This window comes from Lissotriton helveticus, chromosome 4_1, assembly GCF_964261635.1.
Source record: "Lissotriton helveticus chromosome 4_1, aLisHel1.1, whole genome shotgun sequence".
NCBI classification, from domain to species: Eukaryota; Metazoa; Chordata; class Amphibia; order Caudata; family Salamandridae; genus Lissotriton; species Lissotriton helveticus.
This window is the reverse complement of record NC_136063.1, coordinates 68,318,941-68,338,194: the sequence shown is the minus strand read 5'-3', so window position 1 is coordinate 68,338,194 and position 19,254 is coordinate 68,318,941. Positions and strand designations below refer to the sequence as shown.

At 44.9% G+C, this 19,254-nt stretch overlaps 1 protein-coding gene across 1 annotated transcript in view; it reads right to left on the bottom strand.

Moving 5' to 3' along the window:
- Window positions 1-19,254, bottom strand: part of LOC144827871 (embryonic protein UVS.2-like) — a 102,422-nt gene that overhangs the window by 54,313 nt on the left and 28,855 nt on the right. The window contains exons 2-3 of the mRNA XM_078686036.1: window positions 11,483-11,507; window positions 10,925-10,990 (exon numbers count right to left, since the gene is read on the bottom strand). Of these exons, the coding sequence (XP_078542162.1) occupies window positions 10,925-10,990; window positions 11,483-11,507 (91 nt within the window). The remainder of the gene's footprint in view (window positions 1-10,924; window positions 10,991-11,482; window positions 11,508-19,254) is intronic.

The window sequence follows — 19,254 nt, the reverse complement described above, 5'->3', positions numbered from 1 at the left end:
CTGTCTTATTCATATTTAGCGTATGTCCCGAAAACTGAGAATACGTGTTTTTAATAATTGAGAAATGGAAGATGCCGGATCACCAATATATAGAAGTACATCAACAGCATAAGCTGACGTTTTAATAGAAAATTATTTATAATGAGCCCTTTGACTTCCATAGAATTTCTAATGGCAATTCGTAAAGGTTCAATAGCAAGAAGATAAAGCAAAGGTGATAATGGGCACCCTTGTCTAGTACCCCTGAAAAGTAAAAATGTATTAGATATCTGACCATTAATAAAAAGCTGGGCGACTGACAAGAATATAGAGATAAAATCATATGAATAAATGAGGTGCCCAAATTAAATGCATTCAAGGTACGGAAAAGATATTGCCAATGTACTTTGCCAAAAGCCTTTTCCTCATCTAATGCCAGGAATCCAGCTTGATGAAGACATGATAATCCAACTTCAATCGCATGAAATAATAACCTTACATTATTCATTGAATGTCTGTTTTTCATAAAACCAGATTGGTCAATATGTACGATGGGAGGAAGCACAGTAGCCAACCAAGTATCAAGGATCTTTGCATAAAGTTTACAATCTTGATTAATCAAAAAAATAGGACTATAATTTGAAACAATAGAGGGATCTTAATCAGATTTTGGAAGGACTATAATCAATGCTTCAGTAAAGGTTCCTAAAGTTGCCCCTACATGCTAAAATGAGTAAATAGTTTGAATAAATGTGACAATAGGTATGGAGCAAATTCTTTATAAAAATCAGCCGGGATACCTTCTGGACCTGGATATTTAAGTAGCTTAATTGATTTAATAGCTAAACGTACTGCATCTAAGGGAATTGGAATATCTAATTTATTTCTAACTGACAATATAATTTTAGTTAAGCCACACTGCTCTAAAAAAAACTATCAATATGTTAGACATTTTTTATTTTTGTTTGTCCTCATCTCACCGGAAGCTTCTGCAGATCTTAAAAAGCCATCAATCTTCAACTGGGCTCCCTATGGCTTACTGCACTTGCTAAGGTCGACCAGATCGGCCCAGATGTAATGAGGGCTAGGTGTAATCATAGGACCATAGGAGGAGCCAGCAAAGATTATATTAATCTCAAATCTCGGCCCCAGCTCAAAAGGGGATGGCAGATGTTTATAGAGCTAGCCTCAGTTCCGTCCTGGTCTAGGTGAGCCATAGCAAATGTGGCTTTAAGCCAATCTTCTCTCTTCGGAGGATGGGGATCTTTCCACTTCATACATATTTCTCTCCAGACAATTAGCATCAAGTATAGAAGCAACCCACTATGAATCTGTAATAGGTTCGGAGTAGATATGCCGTCGTTGCCAAAAAATACCAATGATAGATTCATCTCAATGTTTACTTTAAAGATGCCACGGAGAGTGTCCCCCACCCCCTTCCAGAAGGCACTTAATTCGGGACACTCGTAGAAAATATGGATGTCAATAGCGTTGAGTGCCTTACACCTAGGACATTTTGGGGTAGGCAACGGGGCAAACTTGGCTATCTTAGCTGGCGCTTAGTAAAGTCGATTGGTGACAAAAAAAAGATTTTTCTTTAGGCTGGCTAAATCTATATAATAATTTCAGAGAGGGCTCAAGTAAATCTCCAATGGTGGAAGATCCAAATCTTCTGCATCTTGAGACTTCTTATACCAAATAGAAATTTCTTTCTTTTTTGGCTGTACTGATTGGAAAAGAATCTCTGTATCCCAGTCTCCAGTTATTTCCCCCTTTCCTACTTCAAACCAAGATTTAAGTTGTACATACTTAAACTTTGAAGACCCGGGCCTATCTTGGCTCTTAGTAACTCCCAAGGCTGAATTCCTTCTGCATCTACCGAATCAGACCATATGGTTATGCCTGCTCTCCTAATAGGTTCAGCCAGCCTATCTTGGAGGCAGAGTGGTGTCCCAGGGGAATCCCATATAGGTGAGAATTCCGAATAATAGCCAATTCCCCACCTACATCTCACTTTATGCCATGTTTCCAGGGCGGCCCCAAGGACCTTCAGTCGCACTTGTTTAAAGTACCTTGGAGCCCCAAACTTGTATAAAAAGCCTCCTCCACCTCCTCCGCCCTCCATCATAGCCATTTCGCCCAACAGTCTTCCCCACAATGAATCCGCCGGTTTGGAAAGTAGCATCCGAATACCTTTAAATAGGAATGCAACAGAATACCATCTAATGTCCGGAAAAGCCAACCCTCCTTTAGTGAGCCTACGCCCCAACTTCTTCCAGGATAGGCTTACTCTTTTATCTCCCCAAATAAAGCTCCCGATTTTATATTTGAATCTGAGAAATACATGAGCTGGGAAAAACCAAGGGGCCTGCGCTAAACAGGTAAGTCAATTTAGGGAGGATAACCATCTTCACCAAGTTAACCTTCCCGTAAATTGTCAAGAGAAGATTCCTCCATCTAGTGAAGAGACGATCAATTTCTTTAGTAATTTTACTGAGATTTATCTGAGCGATTTTATGTAGTTCTTTCACTATATAGATACCAAAGTATTTTATCTCTTTGCTAGTAGGGCCCTCCCATTGTTCGATGTTCCAACACATCCCCTCCATTTTGGAGGAGTTAGCTGTATAGCCAGAGAAGGAGCCAAATTCTTCCAAAAGAACTTCAACCCTTGGGATGGTCGCTCTAGGGTATAATTGTGTATAATATTACGTCGTCCGCATATAGGGCTAACTTACATTGATAATTCTGGGATTTAAAGGGATCAATTAGATCGTCCAGTCTGATGGCCTGCGCCAACAGCTCTATATAGATGTTAAATAGCGGGGGGGGAGATAGGACACCCCTGTCTTGTTCCCCTCTGGATATTAAAGCTAGAGGTTAGCATGCAGTTCAATAGAATCCTTGCAGATGCTCCCTGATAACATTTTCTCAGGGTCTGAATGAAAATAGTGGCGAAGCCCATAGTCCCAAGTACCTCCCAGAGATACACCCAGCAGACCCTGTCAAATGCCTTGGCCGCGTCCAAGGCAACTACTGCAAAGGGATCTGATCTTACTACGGCCAAGTTGATATTACCTATCAGCAGTTGTGTCTGCTCCTGGATGTATCTCCCAGTTACAATGCCCTTCTGGTCAATGTTGACCAGATTGGGGACCAATTTAGTCAATCTCCTTGCTAAAATACCCATGAAGATCTTATAGTCAGCATTCAGCAGGGAGACCAGACGGTAGGAGTCTGCTTTTAATGGGTCCTTACAAGGTTTTAATATTAGTACTATGTTTGCGTCCTTCCAGGATGTGGAGATCTGGCCTGCTGAGCTATATACTGAGTTAAACAAGGTGCCCAATACCGGAATTAGTTCTTCTGATAAGGGTTTCTAAACTTCATTCAGCAGTATGTCTGTTCCTGATGCTTTGTTGTTTTTAGATTTTTTTATTTGATTTTTAATCTCTTCTAAATTAATAGGGGCATCAAGGAGATTACAGCTAGCTTTGGTTAATGTTGACAAAGATTTACCCCTTAACCAAATTTGTATTTGGTCTAGGGAGGGGGCTAAGTTCTCTCTGTAGAGATCCAAAAAAGGGAGAGGAGACAAGTTTGCATGTCCTCTACTCTTTTTGATTTATCCCCTTTATTATTTATTATAGGCTCATTGATATTATTCTTGGAGTAATCAGTTCTTGCTTTCCAGGCCAGTAGAGCCCCGGTCTTCTACCCATACTGAAAATGTTTCATGTTCTTGATAAGCCATTGCGCCCTGAATTTCTGGTCCAATTTTCCCCTATGCTCCTGCCTGGTCCCCTCTAGTTCTCCCTGGACTTTTGCCAACCTTCCTGGGCTCCCGTGGCTGAGTCAATTCCTTTCCGTTTCTACTTGCAGGATTCTCCCCTCCATATTACTTAACTCCCGGGCTTCAGCCCGATTGTTAGAGCAGATAAGACAATGCAGTCTGCCCCTCAGGGTGGCCTTAAAGGCGTCCCAGACAAAATCCATAGTTGTGGAGCTAATATTGAGAACAAAGTATTCTAGGGAGGATGATTTAGTAGCCTGTATAATTTCGGGGTCTAACAGCTTTGCTCTGTTGAGCGTCCATCTAGTTTGTAGTGTATTTCTCTTCCTAAGAGTAGAGAATTATATTGCATCGTGATCCAAGAGGTGACTTGACAATACTGAGACCCCCGTCAAACTACCCAGGACATGTCTGTTTGTTAAAATATAGTCTATCCTGGATGAGTGACAATATTTTTGCTATAAAATGTGAACCCCTGGAGATCTCCCCTCTTTCCCCTCCAGACGTCCACCAAGTCTAAGTCATGCAACAGATTTTTCATTGCTTGGCGGATCCGAGGAGCCCCTATAAAGTGACTCTGATTTGACCTGTCTTTTAAAGGGTCAAGGAGGACATTAAAATCTCCTCCTATTATCATAGGTGGAAATGCCGTAATTAATTTTGATTGCAGCTTACAGATATAGGTTGCGTCATCAACATTTGGACCATAGAAGGAGGCACAGACTAGTTCTGTCGCTCGAAAAGCCAATTGTGCCACTATCCACCTCCCTGTCTGATCCATCTGCACTGATTTAATAGAACAGGAAGCCCCTTGCTTTATCAGAATTACTACACCCCTGCTGTTAATCGTTTGTTGTGAGGAACAAAAACATTTTATCCAGGGAATTCTAGAAAATATTGAACAACATTCTACAAAACTTAAATGGGTCTCTTGTATAAGGCAAACCTGAGCTGGGGAGAGCTTTAAATACTTCAGTATCAGCCTTTGTCTGCGTGGACATCTTAGCCCGTTTATATTCCAAGAGATAAAGTTGACTTTACTGTCTTTTATGGGTATTCCTGCTATCAGCTTACAGACCCTTGGTGTTGACTAAACAAAGACTTCCTAAGCTTCAAGTGAGACGAGGTATATTTTTTTATTTTATCCACTGCACCCCACCCTGTGCTCCCTATCTTCCCACCACCATCACACCCCTCCCATCCTGTGACCCCTTCTCCCATGAGGAACCCTCCCTTCCAATAGGCTAAGCCTATTCGATCACCAACCCCTCGGGCTTCCTAAAAATTAAAACAAACGTGAATGCATTTAGTTGCATCAGCAAACCTTGATGTCAAAGAGCCCCCCCCATAGCTTCAATGATCTCCCTCTCTCCCCTTCGCCTCCATTTTGATTCTGGCTATGAATGTGTCCGCCTCCTCAGTCGTGCGGAATTAATGCATCTGATTATACCACATTACACATAATGACGCAGGAAACCTCAACTGTGCTCCTGCCCCCAAACTTTTGAGATCCTCGAGCCTCTTCCCCAGCTCCCACTGTCTTGTTGCGGTGATATGTGAGACATCTGATCTTATAGGGAAGGAGAATGGGGTTTGACCTGTGGATGTTGATGTAGATGTAATAGTACCTTCCTTGAGGGCAGAGGATAGAATTAACTCCTTAACAGAGTATGACAAAAAATTAACCAGTATCTTCCTTGGTCTTTGTCTGCCGGGGTTCCTCTTGAAAGGGTCGCGGCATACTCTTTGGATCTCATGTGAGAGATCTATACTGGACGAGTTTATAAAACTGTTCCCGTTAACAGAGAATTCACGAACCCCTTTATATCCGATCCTTCAAGATATTTAGGAGCCTCAGATTGTTTTTCCTGGAATTATTTTCCAGGCGCTCAAGATGGTCTTTAAGTTCTTTGTTTTGGACCGTTAATTTTACCACATCCGCTGAGTTAGTGTTTATAGCTTCTTTAAGTTTAGGGATCTCAGACTCTGTTGCATCCGTCCACGTAGTAACTTCTTCCAATTTCTGGGTCAGCACTTCGCATGATAGTTGGATAGCCGCCTGGTTAGCTTCTGAAACCGAGAACCTGCTAGCCATCTCAGCCTGGTTTGTTTCTGAAACCGTAAACCTACTAGCCATCTCCTCTTTCATGACTAGTAGTAAATCAGCCAATGAGTGAGTCGTAGAGTCTAAGACAGCATTATGCGGTGTGATAATGTCACTTGTAGTTTTTGTAACCTCCGGCTGGTTTTCCAAACTATCTTCAGTTCCCAAAACAGAGTACCTATTTGAGAGGCTCACTGTAGAATGGATGGCTGATCTGCTCAAACTCTCAGCTTGCTTACTCAGGGAGATTGGCCTTTCTAAATTACTCGGCTGGATGGAATACATGTCCTCTGGGGCTTCACTCAGTTGATCAGGGGGTTTACTCACATCCACATCTGCAAGGCACTGTGGGCTATGTGCACCTCCCTGAGGGCTAACCTGGTCTGCACTCTTCACACTCTTTATGGGTACGCCGGTAGTTGCTGTTGAGGTAGACATAACTTTGTAGTATGTTTTAAAAAATGGGGTGACTTTCACCTTTAGGGGCAATATTTTCTTTGAGACCGCAGTCCGTTGTGTCCCTTCTCTGCTTCCATTGCTTTACTGATGCTTTAACTTCTGATACAGGAGGGGAGACTCTGAGGGTCAAGATAGGCTGAATAGTATCTGTATTAAGGGAGGAGTGGGGCACCCTAGCCCGCAGAGTATATCTGCTCATTTTAGATTGTGAGGAGTCCACTTTTGCAACTTTTACCACTTTGCCTGTCTCCATACAGTAATGAGGCACCTCTCCCCGCGCTACACCCTTATGATACCAAGTGACCTTTTACAGAGAGGTAAGTAGATACTACAGGTATGACTGTTAGTGAGGCTATCTGGGGATAATATTCGCTCCTTCTTACCTTCACTTAGCCCAATAGTTCTTGCTTTCTTTAGAAGAATGAAATTCCAATGCCCTACCTGGAAACCGGCCTTAGAACCAGCCTTCTGCCTCCTAGAGTCTGCCTGTTGCTCAGTACTTCCCCCAGAGCCGACCCTTGTGCTGCCCCTGCCTCTGGCGATCCGGAGCAGGAAGCAAGCTGCGCTCTGGCGTCTCCACTCCCGTGCTGCTGCCCTCCACCTCCAGTGCAAATATCCAGGTGAGCCGCGGCAGGTGTCCAGAAGTGCACGTCCGCCGGAACGAGGAGAGGGAAGAAAGGAAGGCTCACAAGGCATCATCCCCCCCGAGGTAAGCGAGAGAGGGGATTAAACACATGCGTTCAGGGCTCTGACATCAAAGGTCCCCAACAGAGAGCCCGAGGGAGCCCGACCGCAGCCGTTTAGCTAGCGGCCGCCATGTTCCTCCTGTCCAATATGTTATAAATCATTAGAAGAAGTTTGATAATATAATGTTGAATAGTAATTCATAAATTCATTATATTATTTATGAGTTAAAACTGTTAGACTGATATTTATGCGCGATCTTTTTTGAGATTGTTGAGAAACGTTAGGGCATAAAGTGCATGAAACAAGTGCATGGTCTGAAATATCAATATTTTGGATAGTAGGATCAGAAATAGAGGGTATTAAATGAAGGGATATTAATAAATAATCTATTCGAGAATGAGGATAAGAAAAAAAGTTAATTGTTTATCTGTTGGATGATGCAAATGCCAAATATCCACTAATCTAGTAGTTCTAAAAAATGATTTAAGAGTAAAATAAGCCTTTGGAGGGTGATATTTAATTTGGGAAATTCTAGCCAATAAAGGATCACAGATAAGATTAAAGTCACCTCCAATATTAAGTGGAACATTAGCCAATTTAAGAACTTGCGATGTAAAAAGAGACCAAAAATCGGGGTCATCCTTCGAGGGACCGTATACAATAATCAAGTGTAAAACAGTATCATCGATTTTTATTTTAGTTATAAGGAAACGACTAATAGAATCAGAACATTTATGTAATATTTGAATATGCATTTCTTTTTGCAAACAAAATAGCAACTCCATTTTTCCTATTAAGAGCAGGTGAAGAAATAATATTCCCAACCCATTTTTTGTTTATGTATGATAAAACAGTATCATCGATATGAGTCTCCTGTAGTAAACAAATATCAGCCTTATGTCTAGCTAAATAATCTAAAACCTTAGTACGTTTAACAAGGTGCTGTAAACCTTTTACATTAAAAGAAACAATTTTAATACCGTTACTATTAGACATCATAATGAAAAAGTGAAAATAGAAGAGAAAAAATAATCACCTGACAGAGTAAGCATAGCTCTAATAGAAAACAGAGGATAAAAGGAAAGAGACGGACCTACACATAAAAAAGACAACATAGAAACATAAATAGAATTCTTTAATTGCACACACGCATGACAAGAATAACTAATCCTGAAATGCCCTTTTAAGAATTTCAGCTGTTTAGGCTAGTTAGAAGAGCATTTAAATCATAGTTTTCAAGTAACAGTCTCATTGGTTTCCATGGAGAGCTGTGAGCGGTGATCTAAGTATAAACCAAATCATGAGGATGCTGGAAGGACTTTAAGAATCCGTCTTTCCATATTCTCATCGTGGAGGGATTGAATAAGCCATATTTGAAACCACAACTTCTCAGACTTCAACGAAGAGCAACAAACTCTTTGCGGATTTTTACAGTCTCTTTGGCAAAGTCTTGATTAATAAAAATGTTGTTCCCATTGACCATTAACAATTGAATTCCCCTTGCCGCTTTCCGTATCGGCACTAGATGATGATGATGCGACATTTTAAGTATCATTTGGCGAGGTTTAATTTGGTTTGGATTTCTATGGGAAGGAATTCTATGCACCTTGTCAATCTCAAAATTTTCAGGAAACTATAGGCGCAAGAGGCCTGGCAATAGCATTTCTAAATACATCCTGCAATAATTACCTTTCACATCTTCTGGAAAATTAAAAACTCTCAAGTTATACTGCATATTATGAGTTTCTAACTCAAGTAATAATTTGTTCATTGGCTTATCTGTGCTGTAATAGTTATAAGACTATCTAGTTTGACTTTGTTGTCTTGAATTTTGATTGGGTTGTCAGAGACTTTCATCGAAAGACTAGCCATATCTTAGCGTATATTTTTTATTTCGGATGCAATAGTGTCTGTGTTGGAACGAATAGCTTGTATTTCATCAAATAATACAGCCAAAGAAGGTTCTTTGGCTCCTACTAATTTAGAATTGGCTGGCAGAGGCGAACAATTTTTTTATGCTTGATATGTATCATAGGAGTATTTTTACCTTCCATAATTATGAACAAATTTTAAAGCTATGTATGTATGTATGTATGTAGACACACTTTTAGAGCGCAGCTGTCACCCAAAGGGCATCCTGGCGCTTTGACCGAAACAATAACCTACAGATGACTAGCACTACACTACGCTCGGGAGCAATAATTATTATAAATGTAAACAACCTAAAAGAAAGGGTGTACAATATAATGCTGTGCAGCAGCTAAAACCATCTGTGGGAGTGACCAGGCTACAGCCGCTCCCTTTCCGGTGAGTGACTCCGCCCTCCTGACTGAGAACCTCAGCAGTACGTGGAAGGAAACACCGCTGAAGAGTTCAATTGAAAATACTTCTCCAAAACCTCACTCAAACGCTGAAGTAAGCACTAATTCTGAAAGTGCTGTTCTTGGCAAGCCAGTGGAAGCAAATTAGATGGCAAGACCAGCCTAATATTAGTCAGAATCACAGTCAATGAATGGCCTACGTCCCGGTGATTAACGCGGAGAGGCCATCTTGATTCGCGTACTCACGCGACTCCATCATTATCTGTGTTACATACAAGTATTAACCAATATTTAGAATTCTTTGAATATTTACGAATTGAACTAGACCAACGAGCAGGTTCAATTTACGCACGCAAAGGTTAGTTTAATTTCCATTGATATAATTGTATTCAGACATTCCTTTAAAATATATACTTTTGTGGGCCAGTCATGCACTTTGATTAATAATAGTAGTTATGTGGTGATGACATGGATGTATGACGTTACAACGCATACTTTTACATCGCATGCCTTTACAACGCGGTATTTACAACGAATACCATTACAACGCATAGTGCTTTTAGGCGCTGGATAGTGATTTATTTAATTTACTATTCCAACTCCAGTCCCCGTGGATAGTAGGGAAGGTGTTGGATAGTAAATTAAATATATTCCCTATCCTAGAGCGCCCCCCAGCGCAATGCGTTGTAATGGTTTGCGTTGTAAAAGTTGCGTCGTAAAGGCACTGCGTGGTAAAAGTTGCGTTGTAAAGGTTGTACACCGATGACATGATACATATGTGCATGTTGCCTCCAGATGTTTCTATGCTATGAATTTGAATTGTGTTCAGGAGGACTTTATTTCCCAGAATGCATTTATTTTCAAGTGTGTTATTCCACTCCTCTATATGTTTTTAAATGGATGGTACCTGTTCCCAGATATACTACATTTGTAAAGTATGAGCCAATGAAGAAGTATTGAGACCAGGTCGAGAGGCTGCTTCAATCTGCACTGCAGGCTGCAGGCTCAGGCCTGAGACATGTTTAAAAGGCTACTTTAGAGGGTGCCACAAGGAGTGCGACTGCCCAGAGTAGAGTTTAATGTACACCTAGCACCAGATACTAGGGACTTACAAGTAAATTAAACGTGCCAATTAGGTATCGGCCAATAGAACCATGTTTGAGGGAGAGAGCACAAGCACTTTACCACTGGTCAGCAGGGAAAAAGTCCTAAAAGCCAATGAGTTCAGGACAAGACGGCAGAGGAAGGAACACATCTGGGGGGACCCTGCAGGCAGTCCAGCACCTTGGCTGTATTCGGTGATGATTGTGAAGACACCTCGGCTCAGGCTCACAGCTGACTCTCTTGTAACAGGGTGTAGCGCCCTGAGGCCCAGAGGTTTGCTTTTACGTTGGTTCAATTTTAATCTCAAGGGCACCTGGGATCAGGGTCTCAGCTGACTATCTTGTAATAAAGTCTAGCGCCCGGAAGCCTGAGGTTTTCTCTTACCTTGGTTCTCATTGGTGATGACCTGGGAGATGTCTGGGCTCAGGGTCACGTGTGATAAAGTCTAGTGCCCAGAAGCCTGAGGTTGTCTCTTACCTTGGTTCTCATTGGTGATGATCTCGAAGACATCTGGTATCAGGGGCTCCTCTGAATGCCGGGTGTCTGAAAGAAAAGGCACATTCACAGCCTCACATCAGCGGCGGCTCGTGCACAGGAATAGATGGATTCATAAAGCAATTACAGAAGGTGAAATATTCACTGGGTCCTAGTGTGCATCAGTGTCAGTGCACAAACTGTCTATTTCTGCCAACTCGCAAAAGTGTCCATGCCCAGACTGGGTGGAGTTTGAGAAATGTGCAGAGCCCTGTGGGCGCTGGGACATATGCTGCAAACTGGGGAAAGTGTGCAGGCCCATCTTTCTTAAGAGCCGGATACTCTTAAAATGCGAGACATTCTAAATCCTTTCCCAAACACCAGTTTCTTTCAAGGCTGCACATCTTACTCTCTATCCCTTTGTAAACACACAAAATCCGATTTAAAGGGACTAAGTAGATAGTACTCGATGCAGCCACCACCCGCCTCAGAATACAGCGCCTCGTTCAGTGCAGGCGCTATGCACGAGTTCAAAGGTATCCAGATTAAAAATTTACTTACGATTTTTCTCCAGTTCATAGAAAATCTGCAAAAGAGAAAAATGACATTTTAATCACTCAATGCAAGTATGAGGATTTCAGAACTTTAGGAAACCCTGAAGCCATGTTTTAAAAGATTGCAAAAAACACAGTTGATGGACAGAATGTAGAACAATGTCATACATTCACCCCAGTACAAGGATCTGGGCCTAAATCCATCGTTTTTTTGCACTCCACTCCACCCTGGGTTAGACACTGGCTATATGCAAATCAGCTCTGACCCTGTGCCTCATGGGAACAGTCCAGTCCGAACTACCAAGCCATGTCTTTCCCAGACCGGAATCAAGTATCCAAGGACCGGTTTCTGGCTATCAGCCTTCATCAGCCTGGATAGCTTAACTCCAGTGGTGTGGAGAGCCTGGGACTCACGTCTGAGCATACCCAGCCCACTCGGGGTGAAAATTGCAAAAAACACAGTTGATGGACAGAATGTAGAACAATGTCATACATTCACCCCAGTACAAGGATCTGGGCCTAAATCCATCGTTTTTTTGCACTCCACACCACCCTGGGTTAGACACTGGCTATATGCAAATCAGCTCTGGCCCTGTGCCTCATGGGAACAGTCCAGTCCGAACTACCAAGCCATGTCTTTCCCAGACCGGAATCAAGCATCCAAGGACCGGTTTCTTGCTATCAGCCTTCATTCAGCCTGGATAGCTTGACTCCAGTGGTGTGGAGAGCCTGGGACTCACGTCTGAGCATACCCAGCCCACTCGGGGTGAAAATTGCAAAAAACACAGTTGATGGACAGAATGTAGAACAATGTCATACATTCACCCCAGTACAAGGATCTGGGCCTAAATCCATCGTTTTTTTGCACTCCACACCACCCTGGGTTAGACACTGGCTATATGCAAATCAGCTCTGACCCTGTGCCTCATGGGAACAGTCCAGTCCGAACTACCAAGCCTTGTCTTTCCCAGACCGGAATCAAGCATCCAAGGACCGGTTTCTGGCTATCAGCCTTCATTCAGCCTGGATAGCTTGACTCCAGTGGTGTGGAGAGCCTGGGACTCACGTCTGAGCATACCCAGCCCACTCGGGGTGAAAATTGCAAAAAAAACAGTTGATGGACAGAATGTAGAACAATGTCATACATTCACCCCAGTACAAGGATCTGGGCCTAAATCCATTGTTTTTTTGCACTCCACACCACCCTGGGTTAGACACAGGCTATATGCAAATCAGCTCTGACCCTGTGCCTCATGGGAACAGTCCAGTCCGAACTACCAAGCCATGTCTTTCCCAGACCGGAATCAAGCATCCAAGGACCGGTTTCTGGCTATCAGCCTTCATTCAGCCTGGATAGCTTGACTCCAGTGGTGTGGAGAGCCTGGGACTCACGTCTGAGCATACCCAGCCCACTCGGGGTGAAAATTGCAAAAAACACAGTTGATGGACAGAATGTAGAACAATGTCATACATTCACCCCAGTACAAGGATCTGGGCCTAAATCCATCGTTTTTTTGCACTCCACACCACCCTGGGTTAGACACTGGCTATATGCAAATCAGCTCTGACCCTGTGCCTCATGGGAACAGTCCAGTCCGAACTACCAAGCCATGTCTTTCCCAGACCGGAATCAAGCATCCAAGGACCGGTGCCTTGCTATCAGCCTTCATTCAGCCTGGATAGCTTGACTCCAGTGGTGTGGAGAGCCTGGGACTCACGTCTGAGCATACCCAGCCCACTCGGGGTGAAAATTGCAAAAAACACAGTTGATGGACAGAATGTAGAACAATGTCATACATTCACCCCAGTACAAGGATCTGGGCCTAAATCCATCGTTTTTTTGCACTCCACACCACCCTGGGTTAGACACTGGCTATATGCAAATCAGCTCTGACCCTGTGCCTCATGGGAACAGTCCAGTCCGAACTACCAAGCCATGTCTTTCCCAGACCGGAATCAAGCATCCAAGGACCGGTTTCTTGCTATCAGCCTTCATTCAGCCTGGATAGCTTGACTCCAGTGGTGTGGAGAGCCTGGGACTCACGTCTGAGCATACCCAGCCCACTCGGGGTGAAAATTGCAAAAAACACAGTTGAAGGACAGAATGTAGAACAATGTCATACATTCACCCCAGTACAAGAATCTGGGCCTAAATCCATCGTTTTTTTGCACTCCACACCACCCTGGGTTAGACACTGGCTATATGCAAATCAGCTCTGACCCTGTGCCTGATGGGAACAGTCCAGTCCGAACTACCAAGCCATGTCTTTCCCAGACCCAGGCTCTCCACACCACTGGAGTTAAGCTATCCAGGCTGATGAAGGCTGATAGCCAGAAACCGGTCCTTGGATACTTGATTCCGGTCTGGGAAAGACATGGCTTGGTAGTTTGGACTGGACTGTTCTCATGAGGCACAGGGTCCGAGCTGATTTGCATATAGCCAGTGTCTAACCCAGGGTGGTGTGGAGTGCAAAAAAACGATGGATTTAGGCCCAGATCCTTGTACTGGGGTGAATGTATGACATTGTGCTACATTCTGTCCATCAACTGTGTTTTTTGCAATTTCACCCCGAGTGGTCTGGGGATGCTCAGACGTGAGTCCCAGGCTCTCCACACCACTGGAGTTAAGATATCCAGGCTGATGAAGGCTGATAGCCAGAAACCGGTCCTTGGATACTTGATTCCGGTCTGGGAAAGACATGGCTTGGTAGTTTGGACTGGACTGTTCCCATGAGGCACAGGGTCAGAGCTGATTTGCATATAGCCAGTGTCTAACCCAGGGTGGTGTGGAGTGCAAACAAACGATGGATTTAGGCCCAGATCCTTGTACTGGGGTGAATGTATGACATTGTTCTACATTCTGTCCATCAACTGTGTTTTTTGCAATTTCACCCCGAGTGGGCTGGGGATGCTCAGACGTGAGTCCCAGGCTCTCCACACCACTGGAGTTAAGCTATCCAGGCTGATGAAGGCTGATAGCCAGAAACCGGTCCTTGGATACTTGATTCCGGTCTGGGAAAGACATGGCTTGGTAGTTTGGACTGGACTGTTCCCATGAGGCACAGGGTCAGAGCTGATTTGCATATAGCCAGTGTCTAACCCAGGGTGGTGTGGAGTGCAAAAAAACGATGGATTTAGGCCCAGATCCTTGTACTGGGGTGAATGTATGACATTGTTCTACATTCTGTCCATCAACTGTGTTTTTTGCAATTTCACCCCGAGTGGGCTGGGGATGCTCAGACGTGAGTCCCAGGCTCTCCACACCACTGGAGTTAAGCTATCCAGGCTGATGAAGGCTGATAGCCAGAAACCGGTCCTTGGATACTTGATTCCGGTCTGGGAAAGACATGGCTTGGTAGTTTGGACTGGACTGTTCCCATGAGGCACAGGGTCAGAGCTGATTTGCATATAGCCAGTGTCTAACCCAGGGTGGCGTAGAGTGCAAAAAAACGATGGATTTAGGCCCAGATCCTTGTACTGGGGTGAATGTATGACATTGTTCTACATTCTGTCCATCAACTGTGTTTTTTGCAATTTCACCCCGAGTGGGCTGGGGATGCTCAGACGTGAGTCCCAGGCTCTCCACACCACTGGAGTTAAGCTATCCAGCTGATGAAGGCTGATAGCCAGAAACCGGTCCTTGGATACTTGATTCCGGTCTGGGAAAGACATGGCTTGGTAGTTTGGACTGGACTGTTCCCATGAGGCACAGGGTCAGAGCTGATTTGCATATAGCCAGTGTCTAACCCAGGGTGGAGTGGAGTGCAAAAAAACGATGGATTTAGGCCCAGATCCTTGTACTGGGGTGAATGTATGACATTGTTCTACATTCTGTCCATCAACTGTGTTTTTTGCAATTTCACCCCGAGTGGGCTGGGGATGCTCAGAGGTGAGTCCCAGGCTCTCCACACCACTGGAGTTAAGCTATCCAGGCTGATGAAGGCTGATAGCCAGAAACCGGTCCTTGGATACTTGATTCCGGTCTGGGAAAGACATGGCTTGGTAGTTTGGACTGGACTGTTCCCATGAGGCACAGGGTCAGAGCTGATTTGCATATAGCCAGTGTCTAACCCAGGGTGGCGTGGAGTGCAAAAAAACGATGGATTTAGGCCCAGATCCTTGTACTGGGGTGAATGTATGACATTGTTCTACATTCTGTCCATCAACTGTGTTTTTTGCAATTTCACCCGAGTGGGCTGGGAATGCTCAGACGTGAGTCCCAGGCTCTCCACACCACTGGAGTTAAGCTATCCAGGCTGATGAAGGCTGATAGCCAGAAACCGGTCCTTGGATACTTGATTCCGGTCTGGGAAAGACATGGCTTGGTAGTTTGGACTGGACTGTTCCCATGAGGCACAGGGTCAGAGCTGATTTGCATATAGCCAGTGTCTAACCCAGGGTGGTGTGGAGTGCAAAAAAACGATGGATTTAGGCCCAGATCCTTGTACTGGGGTGAATGTATGACATTGTTCTACATTCTGTCCATCAACTGTGTTTTTTGCAATTTCACCCCGAGTGGGCTGGGGATGCTCAGACGTGAGTCCCAGGCTCTCCACACCACTGGAGTTAAGCTATCCAGGCTGATGAAGGCTGATAGCCAGAAACCGGTCCTTGGATACTTGATTCCGGTCTGGGAAAGACATGGCTTGGTAGTTTGGACTGGACAGTTCCCATGAGGCACAGGGTCAGAGCTGATTTGCATATAGCCAGTGTCTAACCCAGGGTGGCGTGGAGTGCAAAAAAACGATGGATTTAGGCCCAGATCCTTGTACTGGGGTGAATGTATGACATTGTTCTACATTCTGTCCATCAACTGTGTTTTTTGCAATTTCACCCCGAGTGGGCTGGGGATGCTCAGACGTGAGTCCCAGGCTCTCCACACCACTGGAGTTAAGCTAACCAGCTGATGAAGGCTGATAGCCAGAAACCGGTCCTTGGATACTTGATTCCGGTCTGGGAAAGACATGGCTTGGTAGTTTGGACTGGACTGTTCCCATGAGGCACAGGGTCAGAGCTGATTTGCATATAGCCAGTGTCTAACCCAGGGTGCCGTGGAGTGCAAAAAAACGATGGATTTAGGCCCAGATCCTTGTACTGGGGTGAATGTATGACATTGTTCTACATTCTGTCCATCAACTGTGTTTTTTGCAATTTCACCCGAGTGGGCTGGGGATGCTCCGACGTGAGTCCCAGGCTCTCCACACCACTGGAGTTAAGCTATCCAGGCTGATGAAGGCTGATAGCCAGAAACCGGTCCTTGGATACTTGATTCCGGTCTGGGAAAGACATGGCTTGGTAGTTTGGACTGGACTGTTCCCATGAGGCACAGGGTCAGAGCTGATTTGCATATAGCCAGTGTCTAACCCAGGGTGGTGTGGAGTGCAAAAAAACGATGGATTTAGGCCCAGATCCTTGTACTGGGGTGAATGTATGACATTGTTCTACATTCTGTCCATCAACTGTGTTTTTTGCAATTTCACCCCGAGTGGGCTGGGGATGCTCAGACGTGAGTCCCAGGCTCTCCACACCACTGGAGTCAAGCTATCCAGGCTGATGATAGCTGATAGCCAGAAACCGGTCCTTGGATACTTGATTCCGGTCTGGGAAAGACATGGCTTGGTAGTTTGGACTGGACTGTTCCCATGAGGCACAGGGTCAGAGCTGATTTGCATATAGCCAGTGTCTAACCCAGGGTGGCGTGGAGTGCAAAAAAACGATGGATTTAGGCCCAGATCCTTGTACTGGGGTGAATGTATGACATTGTTCTACATTCTGTCCATCAACTGTGTTTTTTGCAATTTCACCCGAGTGGGCTGGGGATGCTCAGACGTGAGTCCCAGGCTCTCCACACCACTGGAGTTAAGCTATCCAGGCTGATGAAGGCTGATAGCCAGAAACCGGTACTTGGATACTTGATTCCGGTCTGGGAAAGACATGGCTTGGTAGTTTGGACTGGACTGTTCCCATGAGGCACAGGGTCAGAGCTGATTTGCATATAGCCAGTGTCTAACCCAGGGTGGTGTGGAGTGCAAAAAAACGATGGATTTAGGCCCAGATCCTTGTACTGGGGTGAATGTATGACATTGTTCTACATTCTGTCCATCAACTGTGTTTTTTGCAATTTCACCCCGAGTGGGCTGGGGATGCTCAGACGTGAGTCCCAGGCTCTCCACACCACTGGAGTTAAGCTATCCAGGCTGATGAAGGCTGATAGCCAGAAACCGGTCCTTGGATACTTGATTCCGGTCTGGGAAAGACATGGCTTGGTAGTTTGGACTGGACTGTTCCCATGAGGCACAGGGTCAGAGCTGATTTGCATATAGCCAGTGTCTAACCCAGGGTGGCGTGGAGTGCAAAAAAACGATGGATTTAGGCCCAGATCCTTGTACTGGGGTGAATGTATGACATTGTTCTACATTCTGTCCATCAACTGTGTTTTTTGCAATTTCACCCCGAGTGGGCTGGGGATGCTCAGACGTGAGTCCCAGGCTCTCCACACCACTGGAGTTAAGCTAACCAGCTGATGAAGGCTGATAGCCAGAAACCGGTCCTTGGATACTTGATTCCGGTCTGGGAAAGACATGGCTTGGTAGTTTGGACTGGACTGTTCCCATGAGGCACAGGGTCAGAGCTGATTTGCATATAGCCAGTGTCTAACCCAGGGTGCCGTGGAGTGCAAAAAAACGATGGATTTAGGCCCAGATCCTTGTACTGGGGTGAATGTATGACATTGTTCTACATTCTGTCCATCAACTGTGTTTTTTGCAATTTCACCCGAGTGGGCTGGGGATGCTCCGACGTGAGTCCCAGGCTCTCCACACCACTGGAGTTAAGCTATCCAGGCTGATGAAGGCTGATAGCCAGAAACCGGTCCTTGGATACTTGATTCCGGTCTGGGAAAGACATGGCTTGGTAGTTTGGACTGGACTGTTCCCATGAGGCACAGGGTCAGAGCTGATTTGCATATAGCCAGTGTCTAACCCAGGGTGGTGTGGAGTGCAAAAAAACGATGGATTTAGGCCCAGATCCTTGTACTGGGGTGAATGTATGACATTGTTCTACATTCTGTCCATCAACTGTGTTTTTTGCAATTTCACCCCGAGTGGGCTGGGGATGCTCAGACGTGAGTCCCAGGCTCTCCACACCACTGGAGTTAAGCTATCCAGGCTGATGATAGCTGATAGCCAGAAACCGGTCCTTGGATACTTGATTCCGGTCTGGGAAAGACATGGCTTGGTAGTTTGGACTGGACTGTTCCCATGAGGCACAGGGTCAGAGCTGATTTGCATATAGCCAGTGTCTAACCCAGGGTGGCGTGGAGTGCAAAAAAACGATGGATTTAGGCCCAGATCCTTGTACTGGGGTGAATGTATGACATTGTTCTACATTCTGTCCATCAACTGTGTTTTTTTTAATTTCACCCGAGTGGGCTGGGGATGCTCAGACGTGAGTCCCAGGCTCTCCACACCACTGGAGTTAAGCTATCCAGGCTGATGAATGCTGATAGCCAGAAACCGGTCCTTGGATACTTGATTCCGGTCTGGGAAAGACATGGCTTGGTAGTTTGGACTGGACTGTTCCCATGAGGCACAGGGTCAGAGCTGATTTGCATATAGCCAGTGTCTAACCCAGGGTGGTGTGGAGTGCAAAAAAACGATGGATTTAGGCCCAGATCCTTGTACTGGGGTGAATGTATGACATTGTTCTACATTCTGTCCATCAACTGTGTTTTTTGCAATTTCACCCCGAGTGGGCTGGGGATGCTCAGACGTGAGTCCC